Source organism: Callithrix jacchus, chromosome 8 (genome assembly GCF_049354715.1).
Source record: "Callithrix jacchus isolate 240 chromosome 8, calJac240_pri, whole genome shotgun sequence".
NCBI classification, from domain to species: domain Eukaryota; kingdom Metazoa; phylum Chordata; class Mammalia; order Primates; family Cebidae; genus Callithrix; species Callithrix jacchus.
Genome location: NC_133509.1, coordinates 114,669,960 through 114,695,858, shown reverse-complemented (window position 1 = coordinate 114,695,858; position 25,899 = coordinate 114,669,960). Strand labels below are relative to the sequence as shown.

General features: G+C 37.3%; 1 protein-coding gene across 50 annotated transcripts in view; it reads right to left on the bottom strand.

Annotated features, from left to right (window-relative positions):
• Positions 1–25,899, bottom strand: part of NRXN3 (neurexin 3) — a 1,708,033-nt gene that overhangs the window by 156,926 nt on the left and 1,525,208 nt on the right. For 33 of the 50 annotated variants that reach the window (XR_013521429.1, XR_013521430.1, XM_078335524.1 and 30 more), the window contains 2 exons: positions 6,320–6,409; positions 775–1,082 (listed from right to left, as the gene is read on the bottom strand). Coding sequence is in view for 46 of the 50 variants with exons in the window: in XM_078335524.1 (XP_078191650.1) it covers positions 775–1,082; positions 6,320–6,409 (398 nt within the window). In the remaining 4 variants the exon portion in view is untranslated. The remainder of the gene's footprint in view (positions 1–774; positions 1,083–6,319; positions 6,410–25,899) is intronic. The other 17 variants (XR_013521431.1, XR_013521432.1, XM_078335535.1 and 14 more) reach the window with 1 other exon arrangement.

Sequence of the window (25,899 nt, the reverse complement as noted above, 5' to 3'; positions counted from 1 at the left end):
AGCATTAAAGGCTAATCACTCAGTAAACCTCCTATTCCCTACTAACTAGATTTACAAAATGCCAAGGGAGTAGCAAAGTGTTAAGCTTAGTTTGGATATAATTACTTTCAAGTGGAAAAAAACTGCCACAAAACCAAGGACTTCCTGTTTAGCTGAACTCCAACCTTCACATTTTCTATTGTCATCAGTATCTTGATCAAATATAAAGACAACAAAATGGGCAAAAATCTGACACATGATTAATCAGGACTTGATAACAAACACAAAGACTGCATTTTACAAGGATTAGTTGAACTTCTAATTTTAACTGCCCTTGAGTTAATGGTACCCATCGACCTCAATAATGAACGATTCATGTTATAGCAAAGCCATCTGGAGAACGTGAATGAAATTGAACTAGGATATAGCCTTTCATGATAACAAATTTTCCTTCCCCACCTTTCCCTTTCTGCAATTTGAAAAGAAAAGGTAATAAAATTAAAGGAGAGAGTATTTCATACCGAAAGTATATTCCATTGCTCATTTTGAATAACAGCTTTACCATTTCAGTGATAAATACGATAGGGATAACAGCCCATGAGTGCCACAGGCTTTTATGCCTTCTCTGGCAATGACCTCACCTTCCTCTTCTCCTGGCTCTTATTACTATGAGTATCTGCAGGCATCCTTCTTACATAGTAATTCAAAGTCTTTAACTCCATGAAACAACGACCATGATAACAATGTTTCAAAGTTAAAAATGCAGAATCAATTAATACTTGGAAAAAGGCCTACCTGAATGCTGGCTGTGGAGCGATTCTTACGGGTTGTGGTAGTAGCCATTGTGGTAGTGGTTTCCATGACAGTAGTAGACATTTCTGGTGGCATGGAGGTCGTCTGTGTTGTTCCCAAAATCGATGGGACTTCTCCAACCAGCCGAACACTTCCATTAATTTTAATATTGGGGTTGTTCTCAGCCGCCATGTTCAGTACTTTCAAACCATCATAATAGAGCCCAGAGAGTTGGCCTTGGAAGAGGCGTCCTTTGTCCTTTCCACCAATGGCTATTTGCGCCTGAGTGTTGAAGATGGTTAACTGCCGGCCTAGTGGATTGGGTGGAGGAAACATCATTATTCTCATACATTTTCCCTGTTTGCCTTACCTGGTCTGAATGGACCGGGTATCATAACAGGCTTCCTTGAGCAATTTAAGGGGCGGAAAAGATGGACAACAAAATCTCAGTACTGACATCAGCAAGTAACATTTCATTGCGGTTATCTCTTCCACTGCCTAGCTGAAAATCTTTGATAACCTGAACAATCAAGTCTTTATTTCTTTATAGTGATGAAGAAGAAATCTTGCTTCAGTGATAAGAGGTATTACAGTCTTCTTGGGTATATAATTGTGGATGACAGAAAGAAACACTCAAATCAGGTGATGACCAGAGTAAATTATAGATACCTACTGCATTAGTTTTTAAAGTTATAAAGTAAAATAATGAGAATGAAAAGAATTATATATGGCGAAAAAAAAAAACCCTCAGTGAGGTGACTCAGAAAACGGAATTTAAAAATTAAGTCTAATAATTAAATTAGCTGAAATTAAATTCCAGTTAAGAGACTTGGATTCATTGCATACTTGTAAAAATGAACATTCTAGTCACCAAACATATTATTTCTTTCCAGTCTTCAGAGTGCATAATATTCTATAGTCTGTTTAAAAAAAAAATCATGAGAGAGAAATTTCTCTCTGTATTAATTTGTTTTTGGGAGGATGGATTATGGTCACAAAACTAAATTATTCCCTCAATCTGAAATGCAAACATGGTGGTAATGCTCCGGTTCTGAGGAAGTTGTCCTTCAGATTTAACAAATTTTTAATAGTGGATGGGTATTAATGAAGAAATTAACACATAAACCTCCTTAAAATGATATAGAGGTATGTTCATGGGTTGAAGGATATCAGTAGTTTATTTTGAGTTCCCACTTTGACACCATTTATACTTCTCTGAAAAGTATCAGAATGAAACCATACTAGCATAGAGTTTCGACGAATGAAACCCAAATCACTCCCAACTATTTCAATTCATAAAAATCTCCCTCAAGTGCAAGATTTTTCCCAAGAAAATGCAAAGAGCTCTTTAAAACTTATTGCAGTTTATCAGGACAGCAACATGCTAAGGCCTTCATTACTGTTATTTCTCCAGATTACTTCATTTTGCCTTTTTATATGAAGAAAGGAAAAAAAAAGGCTTATTCAGGGAATTAAATATCTGCCCTCCTAATTTTTTCCAATTAGTGATCAAACAATGCTCCACTCAATCTAATCAGCTGAAGTACTTTAGCGAGAAATAACTAGAAACAATTTTGTTATTTTTGCCTACTTAATAAAAAGGACAGTGTTTTTAAGAACTGAGGTATTTGCTTTATAATTTCTAATATGAATAGAGAGATCCTGTGATGTTTGGGCTTTAAAAACCTACCACTATTACATGGTCTTCAAGGCTACACTATTTTGACCTATCCTTGAATTCCTGGTGTATAATGTGAAATACCTTCTCAGTGTATGACAGTGAAAGAAATGCAAGTGGCAGAGAAGAGAATGCTCATCTGCTCAGAGGGTACTCCTCACACAAGAGTCAATTCTGCTCATTGAACAACGCATGGTGCCTATTAGTCAAGAATGACATATAAATAATATCCCTTTGGAAGCTTTGAGCACTGCAGTATGGTGAATTGGCCAGAGAATTTTGTTATGGTGAAAATGATCTATACTTTATAAAAATATCCAGAACCTGAAAATGGGATCTGCTGGCCTTAATGATTACAGAATTACCCAGATCACAAGGGTGCAATCAAAAAGATTTTCATCATTTTCTCAGCAATTCATTCAGTGTGCTGTACATATGCACAATTGTATTTTGCACTCTGTACTTTTCACACAAGATGCAGCAGAAAGTTCCGTGCACAATAACACTAAGTAATGTGCTGGAGTTCATACCTCTTTACTGTTTATTTTTGATAACGGGGTTTTTTCCCCCCCTGGAAGCCCTGAGCTTACTACAAAAGAAATAAAATGATGGAAGGAGAAAATAAATTCTCCATCAACCCCATAGAGGCACTGGAAGCAGCTTAACATAATAAATGAGAAGCAGCTGCCGAATAGGAGATTTCTAGGATAAAAAGTCAGTATCTTACATTAACAGCCTTTATGCCAAGAGATACCTTCCATGCACGCAACTTCTGGCCAATCATAATATTTATTCACCTATTTTGTATATAGTTCAGCACTGGTGATAAGTTAACAGTTATACTTGATTACAGGTAGAAAATCTTACATCCTAATGTTTTTGAAAATACTTCACAGTGATAACCTCTATAATAGTTCTCATCTTATTTCTCCAGTGGTGTTATTATGCCAATGCTTACAAATAAAAAGAGGGTCAGAGTAAACTGAAAGGCAAAGCTAATTACACTGGCTAGAGATGATGACTCACCTCATTCCAGTCGCCATTGTTCACTCTACAAAGTGCTCTTTGCCTGTTCAAGACTGACCCAAGCATCAGGAAAAGCAAGGCAGGTTTCCTGGGTTACCAAGATTAAACTGCCCCTCTGCTCCTGACTACAGCTACTTTCCCAGAGAGATCTGACTAAACTCTTCTTGAGAAGACGACACTGGTGGAGTGAGACAGTAAAGAGGGTTGTCTTATGTTTCAATTTTTCATCTTGTCATAGGAAGTATTTGTTTTTCTCTTTGCTTGTTTCATGGTCTGTTTCTGGCTAGATCTGCTTTTCTGCTGTGGTGAAATCCTCTTCTAGCCCCCTGTACCTTGGATCAGAGGGTTGATGCCAAAGCTAGCAACCAGGAAAGGAGCAGTAGAGCACTCTGAGTCTCCTGCCATCCCTTCCTCCGATGAATTTCTGTCTCTGATAAACAGGGGTTAGTGTGTAACAGAAATAACCATCACTGTCCATTCCCTATGAATAATGTGAAGCACTGAACAGAGTTTCTTTTTATCATTTGCTCATGATTTCCCAAAATCAATGCCAGATCTCACTATTCTCATGGTTTTCATTCATGGCTTACGATCGATGAGATTTTTATAAGAACTGACCATTATATATACATACACATATGCATATTTATGTCTGTATAGCCTACTCTGAAAACTATTTTCTCTTAAGTAACACAAAGTTTGGTTGCAACACCAGTATAGGAATTGCAGCAGGTTACTTTCTGTTTTAGATGCCCGTCATCTTGGAAGTCATTAATTATTACCTCATGTGGACATCAAGTTCACATACTGCTTAAATTAAATCTTTGCATGTCTCCAGTCAGTGTTGCACAAAGACTAATTAATTAAACCTCAGAACACCCTTGGGGAATAGGCGGTATTATTTTTCCTGTCCTCAGATGGGAAATCTGAGATACAGAGAGGTTAAGTGGATTGTCTAAGGTCAGAAAGTTAATCAATAGTAGACAGAGCCAGAAAAGAGATTTGGGAATGCTATGGCCCAGCTCTCCCCGCCAATGACAGAAATAACTCCAAAGAGGCATTCCAAGTACTTCCAAATGCAGCTCACTTTACCCTTTATATTCATTGTCTTTACAAGTCTTTCGCATATATTTTGTATTTCTTTTGAAGGGAAGGTTAGCTAGGCAGAGGAAGAGGTAAGACAATAGAATGAATAGATGTTACTCACCGAAATTACAACAGAAATTTTTTTCAGTGAAAATACTGTAGAAGAGAAACTCACCATTTGGAAATAATTCTTTTCAATATTATATACATATATAATCATACATATATTTAATTAAGAAACTAGGATATCTTCTTCCGTCCCACCTCAACCACCCCTCCCCACATCCCAGCCCCTCATCTTGTGTATTTGAAAGCATCCTTTTATGTGAAAGCCAACGGATAACGATTCTATTATAAGAAAAACTAAAAGCCTACTAATAACTTTATAATGATTTATACAAATGAAAATGCCTGGCATGCTATTAAACTTAGACTTAAAAGGCAATGGAGTAAAATAAAATATTATTAACATAAAATTGAAAGAAACAAAAAAATTTCTCAGGCACATGAGACTCAGACATGCATCTAGTTTGCTTTTTCCTGTTTAAAAGTGAGGCAGTCATTGTCTTTAATGTTAAAGGGACTTTATGAGCTGATGATTACTAAACAAAATTATTTGCTTTTTAGAGTTATTCTTAGTTTTAATTAGACCACATTCATTAAAAACAGGGCAAACAGTTAAGACTCCGTGAAAATTTTCCATGTTTAAAGGTCTGAATGTTTTCCTCCAACTTAAAAGTGTAGTTGTCCTTTGTTCTTTAAGTTGTATACTAAGTAATATACCTGGTTACTTCTTATCTATAACTCAATGAGATCTCTACAATGTTAACAACTCCTTTGACGTGTTGAGACAAGAGTAGCTTACACTGTCTCAATAACAACACAGAGAGTAAGTATCTGCTTAGATTTTTTCTCATTGAAATGCAGTGGTGTCTTAACAGCTTGAAGCTACATAGGAAAATTCTAACATCAGTTATAACCGCTGCCCTCTTTTATTAACAGTGGTTCTTGTCTCCAGGAAATCAGAAACTGCCGTTTTGCCTTTCATGAACCTTTTCTTTTCCAACTCATTATGTTAACTACTTACACTTTTGTTGCATAAAACATCAAATACACAAGGGTATCCACACAACCCAAGTGTAAAATAAGTTTGCTTTTAGTTTCAGTCAGCAACTAGGACACAGTTCATCTCTTATAAAATAATTTCGCCTCCGTGGGTTTTAAAGGCAAAATTCGTCTTTTTCATTCTTTAAGAACAAATGTTAAAAAAAAATTGCTCCCCTTATAATATTTGTTTTAAGCAGTTTAAGTTACAAGAGTCAATCTATGGTTTGGTTTGGTTTTGTTAACCATGCTCCAAGCCAAAACAGCCTGAAGAGGTAAGTTTAAAAAGTACTTTTGAAATTTCTTTAGAAAGCTTTGGTGTAAGAGGTCATTTAAAACAAATTAATAAATAATGTCACGCAGTGGTTAAATTGCCATAACACCTTTCTGTTTTAGAGGCTCCTGGAATTTGTTTGTGTTTGTCATGCTGATAGCAGGCTAGAAGTTAGTCCCTTTAACTGTATTTTAATGGCAATGTATTATAGCATGATTTATCAACATATGGCAGGTGGAAGCTGACACAAATTATAATGAAAATTAAAACAGTCATTTATGCAGCAGGCGATTATCATTTAAGGAACATTTATTTGCAGGCTTTAAAAATGAGGGTTTAGGATCAAATGATTTTAAAATGAAAGTTTTAATGACGGTTACCTTTTTCCTGCAGCCACTCCTCTACGGGCCGGTTATATTTGAAGGGGATTTTCTGTTTTACCATTTGGAACCGTTCATTATCAGTGTTGCCTTTAAAGTTTAAAAAACAGCTTAAAGAACAATCTGAAAAGTCAATAAGTCATTAAAAACATCCTAGGTTTTTTGGTTTATGAAGGTTTTAGAGATAGATATCAATTTATCTTTAGTAGAGGTGGAGTTGAAGTCACTCTGCCCTTGATTGATAGTTTTAAAGGTCAGGTTAGTCTTAGCCATGCAGGACTCCATCATGTTTTGGAAAGGTGGCATGGGATGGGAATCCTTAAGAGGTCTGGTCCTTTATGGAAACATGTTTACCTTCATTCTCTCTCTCCATCTCATGCCAACCACACCTTAATTGGGCCAGTTGAGGAACAAGGACCTTCTTGACCCATGAGTAATCCACCTGCCAGATCAGTTTCAGGTCTGAGAGGGGAACCCAGCTCCACAGTCACGCACACTCCACTATTAACCTACTGTATTCCCATGAGAAACATAGGGCCATGTCCTTCCTTTCTTCTCTCAAGTGTTTGCAACAGCTTTATGTTCTGACAGAGGGAAGGCAGAGATGACAATTTAACCTTGATGGCCAAGGGAGACTTCTTATTCCATAAAGAATGTCTTGGCATCTCATTACCTATTTGGAACAGGTAGATCAGTACAGATGGCCTTTTATATCACTATCTTTCCAGATTTGTTCTACATTTTAAAAAATAATTAATGAAACTCAAAGTCAATGTTTGGAAATAGAGGTAATTATAAATATAGTGATGTAACATTTGTAGACTTTTGAGCACCTATATTTTATAATAAACACTGATTTTGTATATTTATCTAGCCTCACCCCACCTGCCTCCCTTCCTCTCTCCCTCCTTTTCTTTCTCTTATCTTCTTATGAGAGGTCCTTCCTAAGCATCCATTCATAAAGCCCGTTAGGAATACTTCTTCCAAGCATGAAATATCTAATTAGTTTCAAGGCTCTAGCATCATGATTTTAACTGCCAGTATGCCCCCTCTTCCTTCCTAACTGTTATTACTACTCCTGAATGGTTTTCATAATTAGGACAGACTTGGAGAGTGGAGCTGTGGAGATACACACTTAATGAATATGCTTCAAATAACAAAATAATGAAGCCATGCCTTGGGAACTGTTCTATATCATCAACCAACCTCATATTGATCTAGCAGAAATTAGTGAATTGTAATTCATTAGTTTTGATTCATAGGTCTATATTGCAACTTGGGGAACTCCATTCCAAATTACCAATATTAAAAATGAAAGAAACATCTCAACACAGGTGGCTTGGAAACAATTTAAAAAGAAGTCTAAAAGCCATCAAGAATATTAGAATTGCATATAGCATCAGCCCAAATGAATAGGGGCGTGCTAAAGCATTTCAATTGCAGGGCCATCTCCACATGGGAGTTATTACTGGCTGAGAAGATTCCACATGAGAATAAACTGGTACCTATTTTCTGTGTTGGGGAGGTGGGGTGCAGGATGCGTAACAGGTAGCAATACTGGAGGACATTCACAAGGTTCCCCATTCACTTCTCATATAGACAAATTATTCTAAGAAGCTGATTCATATCTTTACTATCAGGAATTTAAAAAATAAGAACTCATAAAAGAGGCAACTATGGATCTGCTTCTAGCCTACATTTTGGGACCATATCTGGCTGGTTCAGGGTATAACGTACTAACATATCAAGAAATAAAATGCAACAAACAACAGTTTTGAATTGCAGTGGATAATTTAAAATTTTCCTCAAAATATTATTTCTCATAGAAAAAAAATAGAGAGGGGAGGCAAGAAGGAAAAACAGAAAGGCAACTTAATTGCCTGGTGCTTCACTAAGCCCATGGTGAAAGAAGTTAGTTTAACTTGTTAAAATAGATACGATTAGAGATCATTATAATGCTCTTCCTTGGTAGATCTTGGTTAAAAAAATTCTATTCATTCAAAATTAAGTTTGGGTAAGATTGTTAGATGTTTTCATGGAAAAAGAACATGTACCTCTTTGAAAAAAACCTACATCTATAACTCATAATCCTACCCTACAGGTGAGATCTCATAAAGGATGTCATTCATCCTCCAGGGGTTTAGACACAACAGAATACCATACTGAGAAACGGTAACTGGCTTGCACCAGCTCTGCCCTGAATATATTCTATTACTTTGGGTTTTCTATATCTGCCATTGTTGGCTACACATTAAATACAGTAATGACCTTCATTCTACTCACTGTGGAATAGATTAGTGAAACCAATGGCAAGTATAAAGCTAAATAATCTTGGCAAAATCAGAACTAAAATTCCAATTTTTCAGAATTTAATATGCACCAAATTAAGAAGCTGTATTAATTTACTTCCTCCAAATACATAAGGCCCTTGGCCCTCCTAAGCATCCCCACACCCATCATCTTCTCTCTTTCAAATGTAAAGCACCATAGAAGATAATCTGGGGGCACGGTGCAGGCTGGGAAAGGAGATAGCAGTGAGTGACATGGGGAAGGACAGCATGGCCATGATTCAACCTTACACCCTTCTGAAAGTGACAGGGAGTCATTCTTCTCCACCTCAGCTTTAAAGACATTTAGAAAAAAGTTTTAAGTTTTCCACACCAGACTGAGAGTATCTGGCACTAAGGATAGCAATCTTGAATGCTGTTAAAAGTTGTGAAAGATGGAAGGTCATTTGGAAAACCAAATTTGTTTAAATTGCCGCGTTAACATTGTTCTTAGTCTCTTTTCATGTTCTGGTTTTTATTTTAATTTATCTCAAACATTAGTAAAAACTGTTTTAGAAACATGTGCATGAGAATGAGTTCTTTGCTACTTTGATTGAAGAGCAAACAGCCTTCTAAATATAAGTATTCTTATATATATGGCTACTCTAAAAGCTGAACAAACCTTACCAAATTCATATACATTCTTATTAAATCCTTAGTGATATTCAGTTGGACATTTCATATAGCAACAAATATGTATGTACAGTTAAACAAAGAGTGAAATCAGCTCTTCAACAGAAAGTGATGGCTATCCTTAAGAATGGCCTTATGCCTAGTAAACATCACCATATCATTAAAAGGAGGAATACATGCATTGCTAATTAGACAATAAATGTAATGTCATTTCTTAATCACACTGAGAAATCTATAACTTGCACAAAGAGACCTTCAAATAAACACTTCTTGAATTACTTCTGTGGATCCTACATGTCTATGGGACTGGATTTTTAGGAAAAAAAAAAAGTCTTAGTCACATTTTATTGTACTTCAAATAAGTATATGTGTGTTTATTCCCATATATTTTTGATTAGGGATTGAGAGTGTTACACATTTGGCCTCTTCTGGTCATTTTCATTTGGACCATTGGCTCTAATATCAAGCATTTCAACTCCTGGAGACGTGTACAACATGCACGTGCACTGTGGAATTATAATATTCTGAAGAACAGACTGCTTTGAGGTCAAAGTATTGAAGCCCAACTGGTTCATAGTTCCAACCTTTACACTCTAGCTTCAGATTTCCCACTTTGGGTGAATCCACTTAGGATAAAAGGGAAAGACACGGAAAGCAAATTGAGTAGGACCCAGTAGACATCAATCCCTCTTTAAGGTGAGACTCAAAATTTGTTGACAGTCTTAAAGGAATAAAATTATTTCAAGTGACAAACTGAAAAATAGAACTTTTGTACAGCATGGAACATAGGCTTACACTTCATTGGTCCAAACACGGGTCCTGTTTATTGGAAGATACATAAAACTCTTAAAGCCATCATCAGTACAGCAAGGAAGTTAAGACAATGGGCTCTAGAGACAAACCTGGTTTTGAGTTCTAACTTTATTAGCTGTGTGATCTTGGGCAAGTCACTTGGCCTCAGTTTCCCCATTTCTCAATTTGCCATAGGACTTAGTGTGTGATAATAGGGAGTACAGCATATTTAAACTATTATTATGAATATGACTCTTTTCTAAGGCTCAGAAGCAAGCACATTAGTCTCATGGTGCGGTTCCCTGTCTTTCTTATCAGACCTTCATTCAAATATGACCCTGTTCTACTTGATCCCACAAAAGTCATTTCACAAAGATCAACTGACCATAGAAAATGCAACATCCCAAATATCCCTTAAATCTCTTATCTATCACATTATCTATGTCTGTATCTTCTAAAATATCCTCAGCTAAGCCCATTTCCAAAACAGAGTGGATTTCTAAAACCACTGAAAGTAAAAGAGCAATTCAGGCATTGACAAATGTGCTGTCTTGGTCCAGCCACAGGTAATGATGATATACTGCTGCTAAGTTGAGAAAGAGTGGCTTAAAGGTTCTGCCAATTTGCACCAGGCAGGCAGAAAGCACTTTCTTGCAGGTAGACTATTAATACCACCTGAAATGTTGTCAAGCACGTGGACATGCTGATAGGAATATCCTCACAACATTCACCTGTGCAAAATGAATGCCAAAGTTATTTTTGAATTTTGTCTTGAGCACCGAAATAAAAGAAAAAAACTTTATTGCTTTGTTGACACTAAAAAATCAGACTGTGGGTCTAATGAACAGTCAAAGAACAAATGCTGTGTATCAGAGCCAGAGGCAAAAGAAAAGCAATGTAGCGGTACTGCTGCCCTCAAGTAGTAGGGCCGTTTAGAGGTTCTTGCCATGTGTCTTTCACCAAATAACACTTTCTAAGTTTCAAAGAAAATATATCACACTAAAGGAAGGGAACTCCAGAAACTCTGTGGTTGGCTCTAGCCACATTTCTGGCATTGTCCCAGACCAACTCCCTTAGAGTCAGAGAGGGAGGTGTTGCGCACCCAAAGGGTATCTAGAACATTTAGCCGCTTGGAAGTGATAGATGGATCTCAGCAAAGAACGAATATCATGTATTTATGAAGTGTCTTTCGACCAAGGAGCTCAAAATGCAATGATAAAGGCACCATCTCATTCATCCTCACTATACACCTTTGGGGTAGAAGTCAAAAGAACTATTTATATGTTTTGAGGCTTGATCCTTTAATATGCCAAGGTAAATAAATTAATGTCTTGGAACAGAAAACTAATCCGCTTCGGGGAAGTAAATTAATAGACCCAGAGCACAAGGGCAATATTAAGTAAGAGAGCTTTTTAAGTGGTTCCTTGAGCCAGGGAGACCCTGGAAAGAAATGCAAATCATCCCAGCATACACTGAGTTGGCTGATAAAGCTCACCTCTGAGTGTCTTCTGGATATGTTCTGATATATGGATAATGTCAAATATATATGGGAAGACAGTATCATTTCTTTTCTAAATTAAAGCTGTAGTATGGACTTACCAACTCTAGGTTGTGCTAGTTGAACTATTTAAGCAAAGATGGCCCAAAATGAGTGAAGAGAACATTGGATATGGAGTCAGACAAACTTTGAATCAAGTCCAATCAGACATTTATCAGTTTTGAGAACTTGGGCAATTTATTTAATTTAGATGAGTCTTGGTGTCTCCATCTATTAAAAAAGAAAGTATTATCTATGCTGCATGGTTTTATCCAAATTAAATGCAATAACTCATGAAAGGGCTTGGCTTGTGGGGAGACAAAAAAGGTTAGGAATTGAGAGAATGTGTGATTTATTTTAATGCTTAGGATCTTTCCCTAACACTTATCTAAGGCTTAGAAATGCAAGTTATTTCTCCCAGTAAAGAGGCTTAAACAGCATGGGGAAGGGAGTGAGGGTACATCCTTGCCCAGAGAGCCTTCTAAAACCTTTTTCAGTCTCGATATTGTCATTGAGCTCTAGCCTCTGCCTATGTTCTCTCACTGATGAACCTGTAGACATTTAGTTATCATGTCCTATATCTGGGTTTTTTGTTTTTTTTTGAGATGGAGTCTTACTCTATTGCCCAGGCTGAAGGGCAATGGTGCAATCTTCGCTCACTGCAACCTCTGGCTCCTGGGTTCAAGTTATTCTCCTCCCTCGGCTTCCCAAGTAGGTGGGATTACAGCACATGCCACCATGCCTGGCTACTTTTTGTATTATTAGTAGAGACGGGGTTTGACTATGTTGGCCAGGCTGGTCTCGATCTCCTGACCTCATGATCTGCCTGCCTCAGCCTCCCAAAGTGCTGGGATTACAGGCATGAGCCGCTGTATGCAGCCTATCATGTCCAAATATCTTATAGAGCGTGGAATGGAAGGGAACCATGCTAGAGATGTAACCATGGTGTATTACGTCCAGCTGTCCAAATGATCATGTCCCTGTTCCTTGACCTTTGTTGCTGGTCAAATATACATGTTTTTTGCTTACATGTTAATATTAGACTTCTCTTTCATACCCTAAACAAATCAAATATCCATTTCTGCTGAGGTATTATGATACTAAAATGATTTACCTTAATGGAATAATTACAACATATATCACTAATCTCCTTTCTTTGTATTTTGAGGCCATTTATAACTCAATTCCTGAAGCTCATTTCTCCTGGGATTTCTCCTCATCTATCAAGGATACTTTCAATCACAGATTTATAAAACTAGGCCCAGGTGATTGCAAAATCTTTATTCATTTCTATAATTTAAGAGAATATTTTCAAGCAACTTCAAATGAAACTTTCTTGGGCATGCCAAGTCAACCTGGCACCAGTTTTTTTATTTAGGAGCCCCTCTCCCAAATGCCATGTTGTAAATTAACAAAACATAAACTGACTGTAAAATGTGCTTTCCTTCTTCGGTTGTCATTTTTTTCCTCCTGTAATTATTCTGAAATATGCACTGATGCTGCAGCAGTTGACTTCAATGTCTGAATTTTGTCTATCTCCTTTCTGGTAAATATGCTTAGTTGTAGCCATGCCTTAGAGCATTTTAAGCTTGAGTTTCTTCTTATTTATTTTGAGATGAAGTCTCACTCTATTGCCCAGGCTGGAGTTCACTGGAGCTCAGCTCACTGCAACCTCCACCTCCTGGGTTCAAGTGATACTCCTGCCTCAGCCTCCCGGGTAGCTGCAGCCATATGTCACCACAACTGGCTAATTTGTTGGTATTTTCAGTAGAGATGGAGTTTCACCATATTGGTCAGGCTGGTCTCAAACTCCTGACGTCAGATGATCCGCCCACCTCAGCCTTCCAAAGTGCTGGGATTATAGGCATGAGCAACCATGCCTGGCAAGATTTCTTCATATTTAAAAGGGGATCCTAATCATAATTGCCACATGAGATTGCTGTGAGAATTCAAAGGAAATATATGTAAAGCAGTTTGCAAATGTGTGGTACATAAACCCTCAATATATGATCTGTTATTATTGTTATAATGAGTACCTGATTCAGAAGAGTTAAATTAAAAAGAAGGCAAACTCCACAGGAATGACTTCCCTACAGAATTTTTGGTGTCAAATATTTTCAAATATCCTTTTCAAAATAAACCTTTAATGTTTGCTCTTCAGCTGTTTGACATATGATCCCTTCAAGATTTCCCCGGGTGCCTTTCCTCTTATCACTTATTTCCTCCTTGTTGCAAAAGCCACAGTGTTATTTTGGGGCTCCCTCTTCCCGGTGATCCATGCCTTCCCACGTGTCCACCCTCTGTGTGATCTCCGCTTCTCTGTAGTGTCATTGCTTCCTTTCATTTCTATCTACCTCTTCCTCCCACTCCCTATCTCCATCTCCTTTCATTCCTCTCATGTTTGTGTTTTTTTATGTCAAAGTAGAGAACATCAAACTCAATGTTTTTGAAGCCAGAATGCCAGAATATTTGACTTTTTAAAAAATGTGTTCATTTTAACATGCACATGTGGTGTCCCCACACAGCTCAGAGGACAGAGTGGTTTGGGAGGACAGATTCACGGCATAACACAGGAGCATTTTCATCCCGTGAACAGGAAAGTTACGCCATTATTAATATCTCCGATGCTCAATAAACTTACGCCGTAGTAATCCTTCCATTTAGATCCTACAGCATTGCTGGTGTATATAAATTATAGGCATTTTAGACCAACCTTGAACTCCATGCCTAAGAATGAACTTATTATTCCCAAAAGATCTAAAAGTAACAATTGCTGTTGCAGTCACCACCCACAGGAGACCTGGCTAGTAGACTGATTTTCAACAGTTGCTTAAACAACCATATCATAACAGGACCACATTATTAAGCTTGTTTCCAACTAAAACTCAAGACAATTTCTAGTTGAATGGCTTCCCTCAAAAATTGTGCCATGTTGCATTCATGCGACACACTTTATGAACTTCAAACAGGTATTTAATCATATCTCATTAAATGTATTCTTTTTGTTTCTTAACAGTATTCAAACATGGTAAGAAAATGTTTACCTTTAAGATTCTTGTTTCTGATAGGAGATACCTCTCTTAGCCTTCTGTTATCTGCAAATTTAATAAGCATATCTTTTGTGCATTCATTCTAGTCCCTGAACAGGAAGATTATGATGCAGCTATGATATATCTAAAAATACTTTGAAACTCCTCTTGTAAGAGGTAAGGTTTCATTCTTCAACCTTGGATGTGGGCTGGACTTAGTGGATTCTACAGAGTACAATATGGTAGAAGCAACAGCATGTGATCTTAGAGACTAAGTCATAAGAAGCTCTCTCTCTCTCTCTCTCTCTCTCTCTCTCTCTCTCTCTCACCACTCATTTTGAGCAACGTAGAGTCATGTCATGAAGACATTTAAGAAGTTCTGTAGAAATATACATAAGGCAAGGAACTGAGCCAGAGAGTAACTGATGCTTCCAGTCAACATCCATGTGAGTGAAAGATTTTAAAAGATTTCCAGGTAATCTTCCACTGTGCAGATGACTACAGCCCTAGTTCATACCAGCTGCAATGCATCAGATACCTTAAGCCAGAATCACTCAAGGAAGCTGCTATCAAATTTTGACCTATGGAAACTGTGAGATCACAAATATTACTTTTATTTCTTGTTATTGCTGTGTAACCAGTTACCCCATCAAGTGTGAGGTAAACTTGATGTGGTAACTGGTTACACAGCAATAGATATAGTGTAATCAGAAAGCTTTAACTGTTGGACCACACAGGCAGGTCTCTTTAAGATCCCTTCATAGTTCTCTGTACATCACAGTATAGTTCTTTAGGGAAATGAAGATACGCTGTGCACAATATTTATAATATTCTCCTCACCTGTCAATTTGCTATTGCTGTACCAGAGAAAGTTACACTAGTGTGCACAAGTTTTCTTGTTTTTTGTTTGTTTGTTTGTTTTTTTCATGAGCCCAGTTTAGTTCCGAGTCATCACCATATTTGTTAAATCTAGCTAAATGTGTACCAACTTTTTGGTCAAATGAAACACTGGAGAAGTCTCATATATCAGTCCCAAGTTTAAGAGATCCATCCTATAATACGATGTAAAATTTAGGACTTTTCCCAAACTGCTTTTCGATTCTGAGCAAACCTTAAAGGGGCTTAGAATTCAAGTTCCTTAAGCACTTGTAATGTTACTTATCTGAGACCCAGAAGTTAGAGTTCTCTTTGAAGAACTCTCTTACCATTTCCTCACCTGTGTGAGGGGTGAGCGGAGATTTAATTTTCTTATTTATTTTGTTTAAATTCATCTTTATAGTTTGAAGGAAATTCTTTTTCCTAAAGAGTCTATTAGTGACAGATGTGGATGTCCATTTAGGGAGTGAAGGAATTTCCAGTAATCACTGAGGTCCCTCTTAAACAAAAACAGTTTCTGGAAATAGAGTTTGCTGGGATTCACAGCTTATAATTTGAGAGAAGGGGTCCGTAATTTTTAGGTTGTGGAGACCTCGAAGACCATTTAAGAAATATATTTTCCCTATTTCGATGTTTCTCTAACTTCTGCTTAGAACATCATTAGACAAAGAATTCCTAGCACAGGTAAGCATCAGAGAGTATCGATCTTGAAGACAACTCTCGCCCCATAAAGTTATTAATTAAAGAATTGTCTATGCTCCTGTTTGTTCAGCTGCATAGAATTTTTCAGGCTTTTCAAAAATTAAACCAGCTGGCAGCCATGTATCATTTAGTGCAAATTCAAAGGTCAGATATACACTATTAAAATGTGATACAAGAATCAAAATTTTCCCAGAGAAGAAATAACCTCAGGGAATGCAATAGTTATAGTATATCTTGAATCCATACAATGGCTCGTTAACTTTACTTGGCAAATTCATGCAAATTGATTTGTTTCTGAGAACTGCAACATGGCCTCACATCTGGCTACAAAGGATAACAATAAACAACAAAGCACTGAGCTCAGAGAAATGTCTAGAGAAAAGTATGAATCAGCATGGGGGCTGCTTGATAACGTAAGTATCTTAGTTTAAAAAGAAGAGGAAAGGGAGAAAATACCCTATACAAATATAACACATTTTATAAATAACACTGATTGATAGATCTTAAGCGCCAAAAGCAAAGGCAAATAAACTCCTTGAAAATGGCCAGAGGGAACATGAATGAGGATAATTTTTAAATGGGCATTTAATTTTTAAAAAATCAATTAGTTTGACCTAAAGCAAAATGATCAGATATACAGAGAAAAACGGAAAAAAATGGAAGTCTTGGGATATGGCAGAAAGAATCAAGATTAATTTCAAAAAGCCATGTCCTAAAGAAAAGAAGGGACAATCGCTTAGTGTAAGTCACTGATTCCGAACCTCAGCTGGAGACCTGCATCAAGTTTGGAAGGAGAAAGTTTACTAGGGAAACATGAGAGCCTTTCTTCTTTTCCAGTGTGTTAAATTGAAGAAAACAGCTACAACCCCATTTCAAAATCTGTGCCTCTTGGCAGTGAGACTATTACTCCTCTCATGAGAGTTTGAATCTATCTTTTCACTCTTAGGTTCTGGGTGGGCTGTGGTGTTGACAAATGTTAAGTGTATGATTGCTGAGAAATGCTGAGTGTATGATAGAATATATTGTTTGCTAGGAAGAACGATGGCAAGGAGAACCTAGCCACCCCCTCTATTTGGGACATTCTAAAGTGGCAAGACATTATATAAATATCATATACTGATTAAAACAATTCTTTAAGCATGGGAAATGTGACCCTGCCCCCGTGGATCCCTCATGGAGAATACTTTTTAGTTTGTCTGTGATCAGTGGTAAGCAGGCACCAGCTGCCTACCCAGTTTATTTTTGTGTTATGAGAAAATACTGAACATCTGTTTGTTAATAATCATCACCTGTTTAGAGAGAATAAATACGTGGGTTAGAGTAGGCTTGAGGCCCTTCAGCCCAGAATGCTACCAGCTCCCTGAGGCTCTCCTCTCAGAAGGCTGTTGGCCCCCGTCTGGGTGTCTGCTTCTCAATTCCTTGAGCACCGCCTGGGTGGGAGTCTCTATGGCCTTCTGGTCTCAGTGGGACTTGCTTGGGCATATGGCCCACTAGCAAATGTGATATAAGCAGAGGCTTGAAGAGCCATTGGTGTATGAATAATTGCCCTTGCCTGCTGCCTACACCTGAGATTGCAATGTCAAGAAGGCCAGTCTGGGCTCCTCTTCCATGAGAAAAGAAACCCAGCCATGTTAACCTACTCAGCCATCTGAGCTGAGGGCCCAGAGGAGTGCATGAGGCCATCAAGATCATCTAGCTCCATCCAAGCTAAGCCACAAGAGAAGAAACACCCACAGGAGCCATGGAAATGTGAGCCAATAAACAACAAAGTTTTGGAGTGGTTTGCTATGCAACGAACGTAAATGATAGAGCCAGGAAGTCAGGAGATTCAGGAAGAACAGGGATCTGAGAGTGGGTAAAAGAAGCACCCTCTCTTATGAGTGTTTCCATCAAGGCTCAGGAGGAGGCGAGAAGCAGCTCTGTTGCAGTCTCCAGAGTCAAAGGGGTTTGTGTGGCAAAAGCCTTAAGGGTCCAGGGATGGAGACACGGACAGCTCGGCCCCTGTTACCTATCCTTAACCCTGTTCCTCTTCCTAAGGAAAGAATTACCAAATCTGAAAGAAGAGATGCAATAGTGCAGTTCCTGAGAGGAGAGGGAAAGGGTAAGGCTGAGGTAGCTGGGAAAGGGGAGGAAAATTGGAGAAAGGGTGAGGCATGTGTTGATGCTTCTCTGATCCTTGATTCTAGACTTAGACTAGGGAAAAGGAAGGGAATGAGGTGAGGATTGACTCCAAGGCAGTAACAGTAGTTCAGTAGCTCCCTAAAGGGACAAGGAGCTACTTATCTGACCTTTTCCCATCACTGTTTGGATGAGGAGTAAAGAGAAGAGCTGTAAGAACAGGCTGAATTCTGAATTTACTAGTTCATTGAATATTAATTACATGCTAGGGCAAAGGCAATACTTTTTATATTTTCCCATTGCTAGGTATGTGTGTAGAGAGATTTTATAAATATCTCAAATGAAAGCATGCTTTTGTATGTGGCATAGAACCTTTCACCTTGCAACAAGAAATAGCCCCTAGATGTGAGATAGAAGGAAAAAAAAAATCCATGATTTAAAGAAACTATTCAAAATAATTTCAGCTGACATCCCTAATAATAAAAGATGTGAAGGGGAAAAAAAATCTAAGTCAAAGAGGAGAAATCAGACAGATCTATTATCTTGGTGGAAGAAAGATAAAGTCTCTCATTTTAAATTAAATGAATAAAATTAAACTAGTCCATATTGCTTAGAAACGTCTGAACCCAGCAGGGAAATGGCCAGGTGACCTACTATTTTCACCATTCTAATTACTAGGTTCCTTTGAATTTCATGTCTTCAGAACCCCGCTTTTATCTCTGCAATAATGATCCAAGAGATTAAAAGGAGCCCTTTGAGTGACTTGATTTGCCTACTCAAGTTCATGCAGTATCTATTGATGTGCCATTGCTGTCTTGTCAAAAAGCACTTACAACATTAGTAAGTATAAGGTGTAATTAGGACAAGAGGTGGACAGGTGAGAAAAAAGTCTGCAGTCTTCTTGGTTTTATGTTTTTCTTTCTGATGATCAGGGATGGCAGCTTTTAAAAATCACATTGGAATGCTCACAGGTGGTTAGACTTCTGAACAAGGATAGAAATTTCTCCTCTAACCAAAACCCAAGAAGGCCATCCAAAGATTTACTTTTGATTTTGAATTACAGAGGATGTATACTAAACACAGTGAGTAAAGACATATGTAGATTTCCTCTTTACTTAACCCGTTGGATTTAAATGTGGTTTGACTGAATAATGGTTCAAATCCTATTATTCCATTTCTACCAGAGAAATTTATAGAGAAGCATGCTTAATGAGTACTTTTAGAGGAGAATTCGAGCAGTTTCTGTAAACAAAGAAAAGCAGATATTAGAGTTGCTTCTGTCCCTACAGTTTGGCTATGTCAATTGGGACTTTACTTCCAAATGGCAGTGAGATATGAAAGTATACAGTAATTGCTCAAACTCTTGTCCCTTTCATCAACAGCTTGCTTATTCGGAGTAGCTGCAGAGGCCAGTGGAGTAGGGAGAGATTAGAAGAATGAGAGTGAAGAGTGGCACAAATCAAAGCCAGAAGAGGAAGGAACAAAGTAAAATTATATCAATTGTTTCATGAGATCAGAAAATTAAACCCACTGTAACCTGATTGAAAGCTACAGTTACATAATTATGCAGCCACAGAATAAGCTAGATTACTTTCTGAATAGCTCAATATTGTTTTGGCCTATGTGTTCATTACTGATACCTACAACCACTATCTCATTTCAACAAGACCACTAGGAAGGTTGGCTTGGAACAAGTCTCTTAGAAGAATTACACAAAACTACTGAAAACGGAACTAAAACAAGAGAATTGTCGGTGAAGGTCTGGGATCAGGGCTGGTCAGGACTCTGAGTTAATGTGTTGGCAAAGCACCTCACTCAGTTTAGTTGAGTTATTTCAAGAACAGATCTATTAAGAGTATTCCAAAATTCCCTTTATAGATCTACTTGAAGCTCAAAATTCTGAGGTCATAGTGGGAGAAAGTCACAAAATGAAGCAAGACTATTAGATTTCACTTGATTTGCCTCCTCTAGGAGAGCGCAATTGTTCCCTGAAAACAATATATTTTCTTTCTGTGGATTGCCTTTATTTTTACCAATTCTAGAGCTCCAGTGACACCTATACCACAGAGAAAATTCAATAAAATAATCCAGCTATTCATTTTGAAAGTCTAAAAGCATTTTAGTTCTATTTTAGCTTGTTTTTTACTTGCATACATTTTTATTTTATTTGAAACAGCACCTCACAACAGTTTTATATAGGTATAAAAATGAAGTAATAAGATTTCTAAACCTTGGCGGTCTAAGACTTTAGATTTACTTTATTTTACATTTATATCTATCTTAGATTTATTTTTCTGTCAAGGATACTGAAATGTTCTTCCTCCCACATATCATTTTGTTTAATTATACTTGGAAATCCACCCTTTGAGACCAATAGAGTCATCTTACCAATATAAAACATATCTTAATAAAATCATATTTGTTTCAATAAAAAATTTCTAAGTAAAAGCTTAGAAGTTAATAGTAAATATTTTTCTTTTGTTATAAAAGTAAATTATTTATAGTCAACACTTGTCAAGGATGCTGTATATTTCTTATATTTTATTCTAACTTATATTTCTGTTATGTATATGCAGTCAATGAAGTCAGAGTTTCAAAAACCTAAGTTGTACAGTTCAATATTTATGTTTGTTTCCTTTTAAAAAGAGGATTAAGAAAACTGTGGCCACTGTTTTTGAGCTATAGAGCCAAATCTGGTGGCATATGCTTTCTATTCTGGTAGTTAGAACTTTAATAACTTAATTGTAGTCAATATTGTGGTCAGCAAACTACGAAGGGAGTCCCTTTTTTGTAAATAAAAACCCAGTGTGCCTCAGTTTTGCTTTTAAAAAAATGTATATATTAAGGTATATATGATGTTTTGGTATAATTAATCTTGATATCAACAGTGAATTGACTGCAGTCAAGCAAAGCAACATACCCAATCATCTCATATTGTAATCGTTTCTCTCACTTTCCTTCCTTCTTTGTGGTAAGAATACCTAAAATCTACTCTCTTGGCAAATTATCAATATAAAATATTAATACAATATTATTAAGTGTAGTCCTTATGCTGTGCATTAGCTCTCTAGACTTATTCATCCTTTATAGCTTCATATGAAAAAAAATACTATACAATTTCACTTACATGTGGAACCAAAATTAAACCCACTGTAACCGGATTGAAAGCTACAGTTACATAATTATGCAACATTTATGCAAAATTAAACCCACTGTGAAAACAAAAAAAGGAAATATATAGAAAGTAAAATAGTGGTTACCAGGGGTGGTGGGAAATAGGAGGATGTAGGTCAAAATTTATTTTAAACAGTACATGCTTTTAGGCATATACATATCTATAAAAACTGATAGCCTGGTATTGCTGCTTTAATAATCAAGGGATCTGATTCTAAAATCTCTAAAACTCAACAGCAGGAAGCAGGCTGAGCCACTTCTAAAGTGGGCTGGTCCATCCTCAGAACAGCAGACCAATGGCTGGAAAGGGTAACTGAAACTCAAGCAGGAAGCTCTCAGCAGCAAGACAGGGACAACCAATGCTGAGAAGATGAAGGGACTGCTCTCTAAGAATTAGAAGACAAGGCCAGGCGTGGTGGCTCACGCCTGTAATCCCAGCACTTTGGGAGGCCAAGGCGGGTGGATCACGAGGTCAAGAGATCGAGACCATCCTGGTCAACATGGTAAAACCCATCTCTACTAAAAATACAAAAAATTAACTGGGCATGGTGGTGCGTGCCTGTAATCCCAGCTACTCAGGAGGCTGAGGCAGGAGAATTGCCTGAACCCAGGAGGTGGAGGTTGCAGTGAGCCGAGATGGCGCCTTTGCACTCCAGCCTGGATAACAAGAGCAAAACTCTGTCTCAAAAAAAAAGACAGACATAGCGGGGAGTGGGTAGGAGAAAAGATCAATGCGAGGCATCAGCTGGCACCTTTATGCATAAGGGCTATGAGAAATAGACTAGGGTGGCTAATCATAATTCTTGAATTTAAAAGTATGCACTATTTTTTAGGAGAGAGGGGTGTATTGAAATCACCACAGGTTACTAAGTAGAAGTAACAGAACTAAAGAAACAATGCTTTCTGTTTGTCATTTTCAAATCTTGCTCTAAGCAAGGTATGGCAAAATATAAATGAAGACAGAATTGAGTCTATGTCTTCGGTGTTGAATTGGAAAAATGGTATTTAGCTGTTTTGTTGTTTGCCATTTTTAACTATAGGTAAATGCAGTGCCTGTGTCTCTTATGTATTGTATCTCTTTATTTCTTTGTCATGAATTAACCTCACCAGTACGTCTATGTCACTATACAGGGTAGTAATATTCTGTGTGTCTCTTGGGATTTCAATCATCCACTTAGACATTCTCTTGCTCTCTTTATTCCAAACAGAGAGAAGGCAATTCACAAAGCTGATGAATTAGTAAAAACTGTAGGCTTCCAAATACTTTTTGAAGCTGTAGGCTTCCAACTATCTGTGATCTAAATCAGAGGTCCTTCTAACTACAACTAATGGGCAAATCTGGCTCATCACACCTTGCTTTTGTAAAGCAAGTTTTCGTAGAATAAAGCCATACCCATTCATTTATGTATTGTCTATAGTAGGTTTTGCACTATCACAGCAGAGTTGAATAACTGCAACAAAGACATGGAAATCATATTTATATTTATATTAAAGTTTATTAAATAGCCAAATATATTTATATTTATAACATAGGATTATACAGCCTATGCTACTTGTTATTTGACCTTTCGGGGAAAAGCTTTGGTGATCTCTAATCTAAATAAAGGTATCAGGGTTTCCTTGTCTACATCCAAAGGCTGGTTCCACCACCTACTAGCTGTGCAATACTGGAGTAGTTTACTTAACCACTCAGTCTTAGTTTTCTCATCTCTAAAATGCTAATATTAATAGAACCGCTTTCCAGGATGCTATGAGGATTCCACAACAAATAGTGTATCCCAGTCTTACCTGTTATTAATATTGTTCTCCTAAAATATTTTATGCAAGGATTGGTTGTGATACCCTCATCCCTTCCTCTGGGATACACCGTTTTTAGAGACTTGGAGGCATTTGAAATGAAGATTTCACCACTGAACTCTGAGAAAAACACAGTTCTCTAATGTGATTAAAATGAAAACAAATCTAGTTTAATTAAACACTGAGGCTGGCAGTTGTGCATCAGGCAGAAGCACATTTCTAGTAAATGTTTAATAATGGGATTACAAAGTGTTCTGCATGTGCTGGGATGTAGGAAATAATAGTCCATTTGCATGTGAATGTATAACTGTCAACCAAGTGAATTGGAGCTCTGTATATAATGTAAACTGGAGTGCTCTTGGAAGACAGTTGGAAAAGTGGAGTGGGTAACATGGGGATTAGGGTGTGATGGCAAACAAATCTGTGTGCAATCTCAGAGCTGACCCTTGGTGGACAGTGACAACAGCAAATGTGTTCAACCTCCCTGAACCTCGGTTTACTCATTCATAAGAGAGGGAGATTAATACTTCTGCCTCGGAACCACTGGGGAGATGACACTAAGTAAAATAATGCATGATGACCATGTTCATTATGTTGACTGTGTTGAAGGTATCACAGGTGCATGCACATGTTTAGACTTATCAAATTGTATATAATAATTTGATTATTTTGCAGGATTTTTTGCTGATCAATCATCCCTCAATAAAACTGTAAAAAAATTTTTTTCAGTAAAAGAAAGATTTCCATGGCCATTAGTTTCTTCAGTATAAAAAATATAAGTTGTCATCTTTCACACTAGGTAGGGGAGCCAAGCTTAATAGCATTGTTCCAGATAGTTCAAGGTCACATCCCAAATCTTATTCCATGCTTGCCCCTGTCTGGTCTTTGGGCTCCATCAGTCCTTTATGTGTGCCTACTACTGAACCTGTATCTCACCTCAATAACAGCACCTTCTTTCACTATGTAGAATTGTAGGTTCAAGACCGTGCAGTGTACAGGAGCTTTGGGTTTGCCTTCCAAGACATACAGGCTTAAGTTCTAGGTATTCATGTGCTAGCTTGACCCTGGGAGAAGCCTCCAGGTGCTCATTTGTGAAATAATGATAATAGTAGTGTCTACCCCTTAGGGCTACTGCGAAGACTTAATACAAGGACTCAGTATCCCATCTGGCACTTAATAATGGCTCAATAAAATTTAGGTATTAAAATGTCTCCCTTGTGTACCTGCATTTCTCTTCAACTTCACTAGGGGATCCCTGAGGGCAGGAGCTGTGTTTTAGTTTTCAACATATACCCATCACCTAGTACAAATTCACATAGAAAGTAGATGTGGACCAAATATTTGTCATATAGTGAATGGAGGTGAATGAATAAATGCATTAAAAAATGGTTCCACTCAGACCTACTCTGTTGATGAGGATAGGAGAATACTTTTTTACATTAAAGGCAATAGCAGATAGTAACAAGACTTTTACAGTGTTTCTGCTGTTTCAAAGTACAATATAATTTTTTTTGCTAGCTTATGATCAGTTCAGTTCTATTGTTTGATACATATTTCAGCATTTAACTTCTGTTGAATTGACATTTGCTACTTATAAACTTAGTCTCTAAGTCTTCTTACATAGTACTATATGTCTACCATTGGCACTTAGCAAACTATGCCATCACGGTCAACACAGAGCATCAGGGACTTACTGAAAGGCTGTAAAACTACCATGTGGAAAAGAAATGCATCTTATGGAGAAAACTGTAAATATCACTGGGAATCCAGTCAAATTCATGTTAACTCCATGAACTGAAGATTAAAAGTGCCTCTTTGTCCTTGACTCATTCCCTCCTTCCTCTTCTGACCTCCTTTCCCCTCTCTTCAGCCTGCCGGGATATTGACAGGGATTTTAGAGGAGTGGAAGGTCTTTATCTCTTTGAGATGAACTGCAATATGATTACAATCGATTGAGTGATTTACAGTATAGAGCACCTTTCATTACCTTCTCTGCTTTATAGAATTATAAATGACATACTGTATGTGAATATATATTATTATTATTGGATATTTATGTACCACCTTTCTCAAAGCAGCTCAGTGTTCTTTTTAGACTTTAAATAACTAGAGAGACTCTGCAACCTTGTGCAAAATTTAAATGGAAGACATTGGAACTTGGAAACTTTTCCTATAAATAAAACCATGCTCTTGCATGGGTGGTAGGACACTTGGTGTTCAGCCAGCTCCAGGGCAGAGGGAAAACAGTACACGGTAATTGTATTTTATGGATGGGATAATAATTCTAAGTTTTCATAATTACAACTTCTGCAGGCCAGAATTAGTATTAGCTACCTAAACTAGAGCTTCCATGTGATAATCGGGAAAACGAAACTTGGAATTCACTAACCAGCTTAAAAATTATGCAATATTTGATGACTGTTTTGATTCAGAAGAATGTGTATTATAGATGCCTCACACAGAGAGAGATGTTACTGATATTTTTATACAATTTCAAATAAGTTTAATTTTAAAATTCCATAAAGTGTGCCTGTGCTGCTTTTCTAATCTTGAAAGTAGAATTTTGAGGATATTATTTAATAAAAATAGATGCAT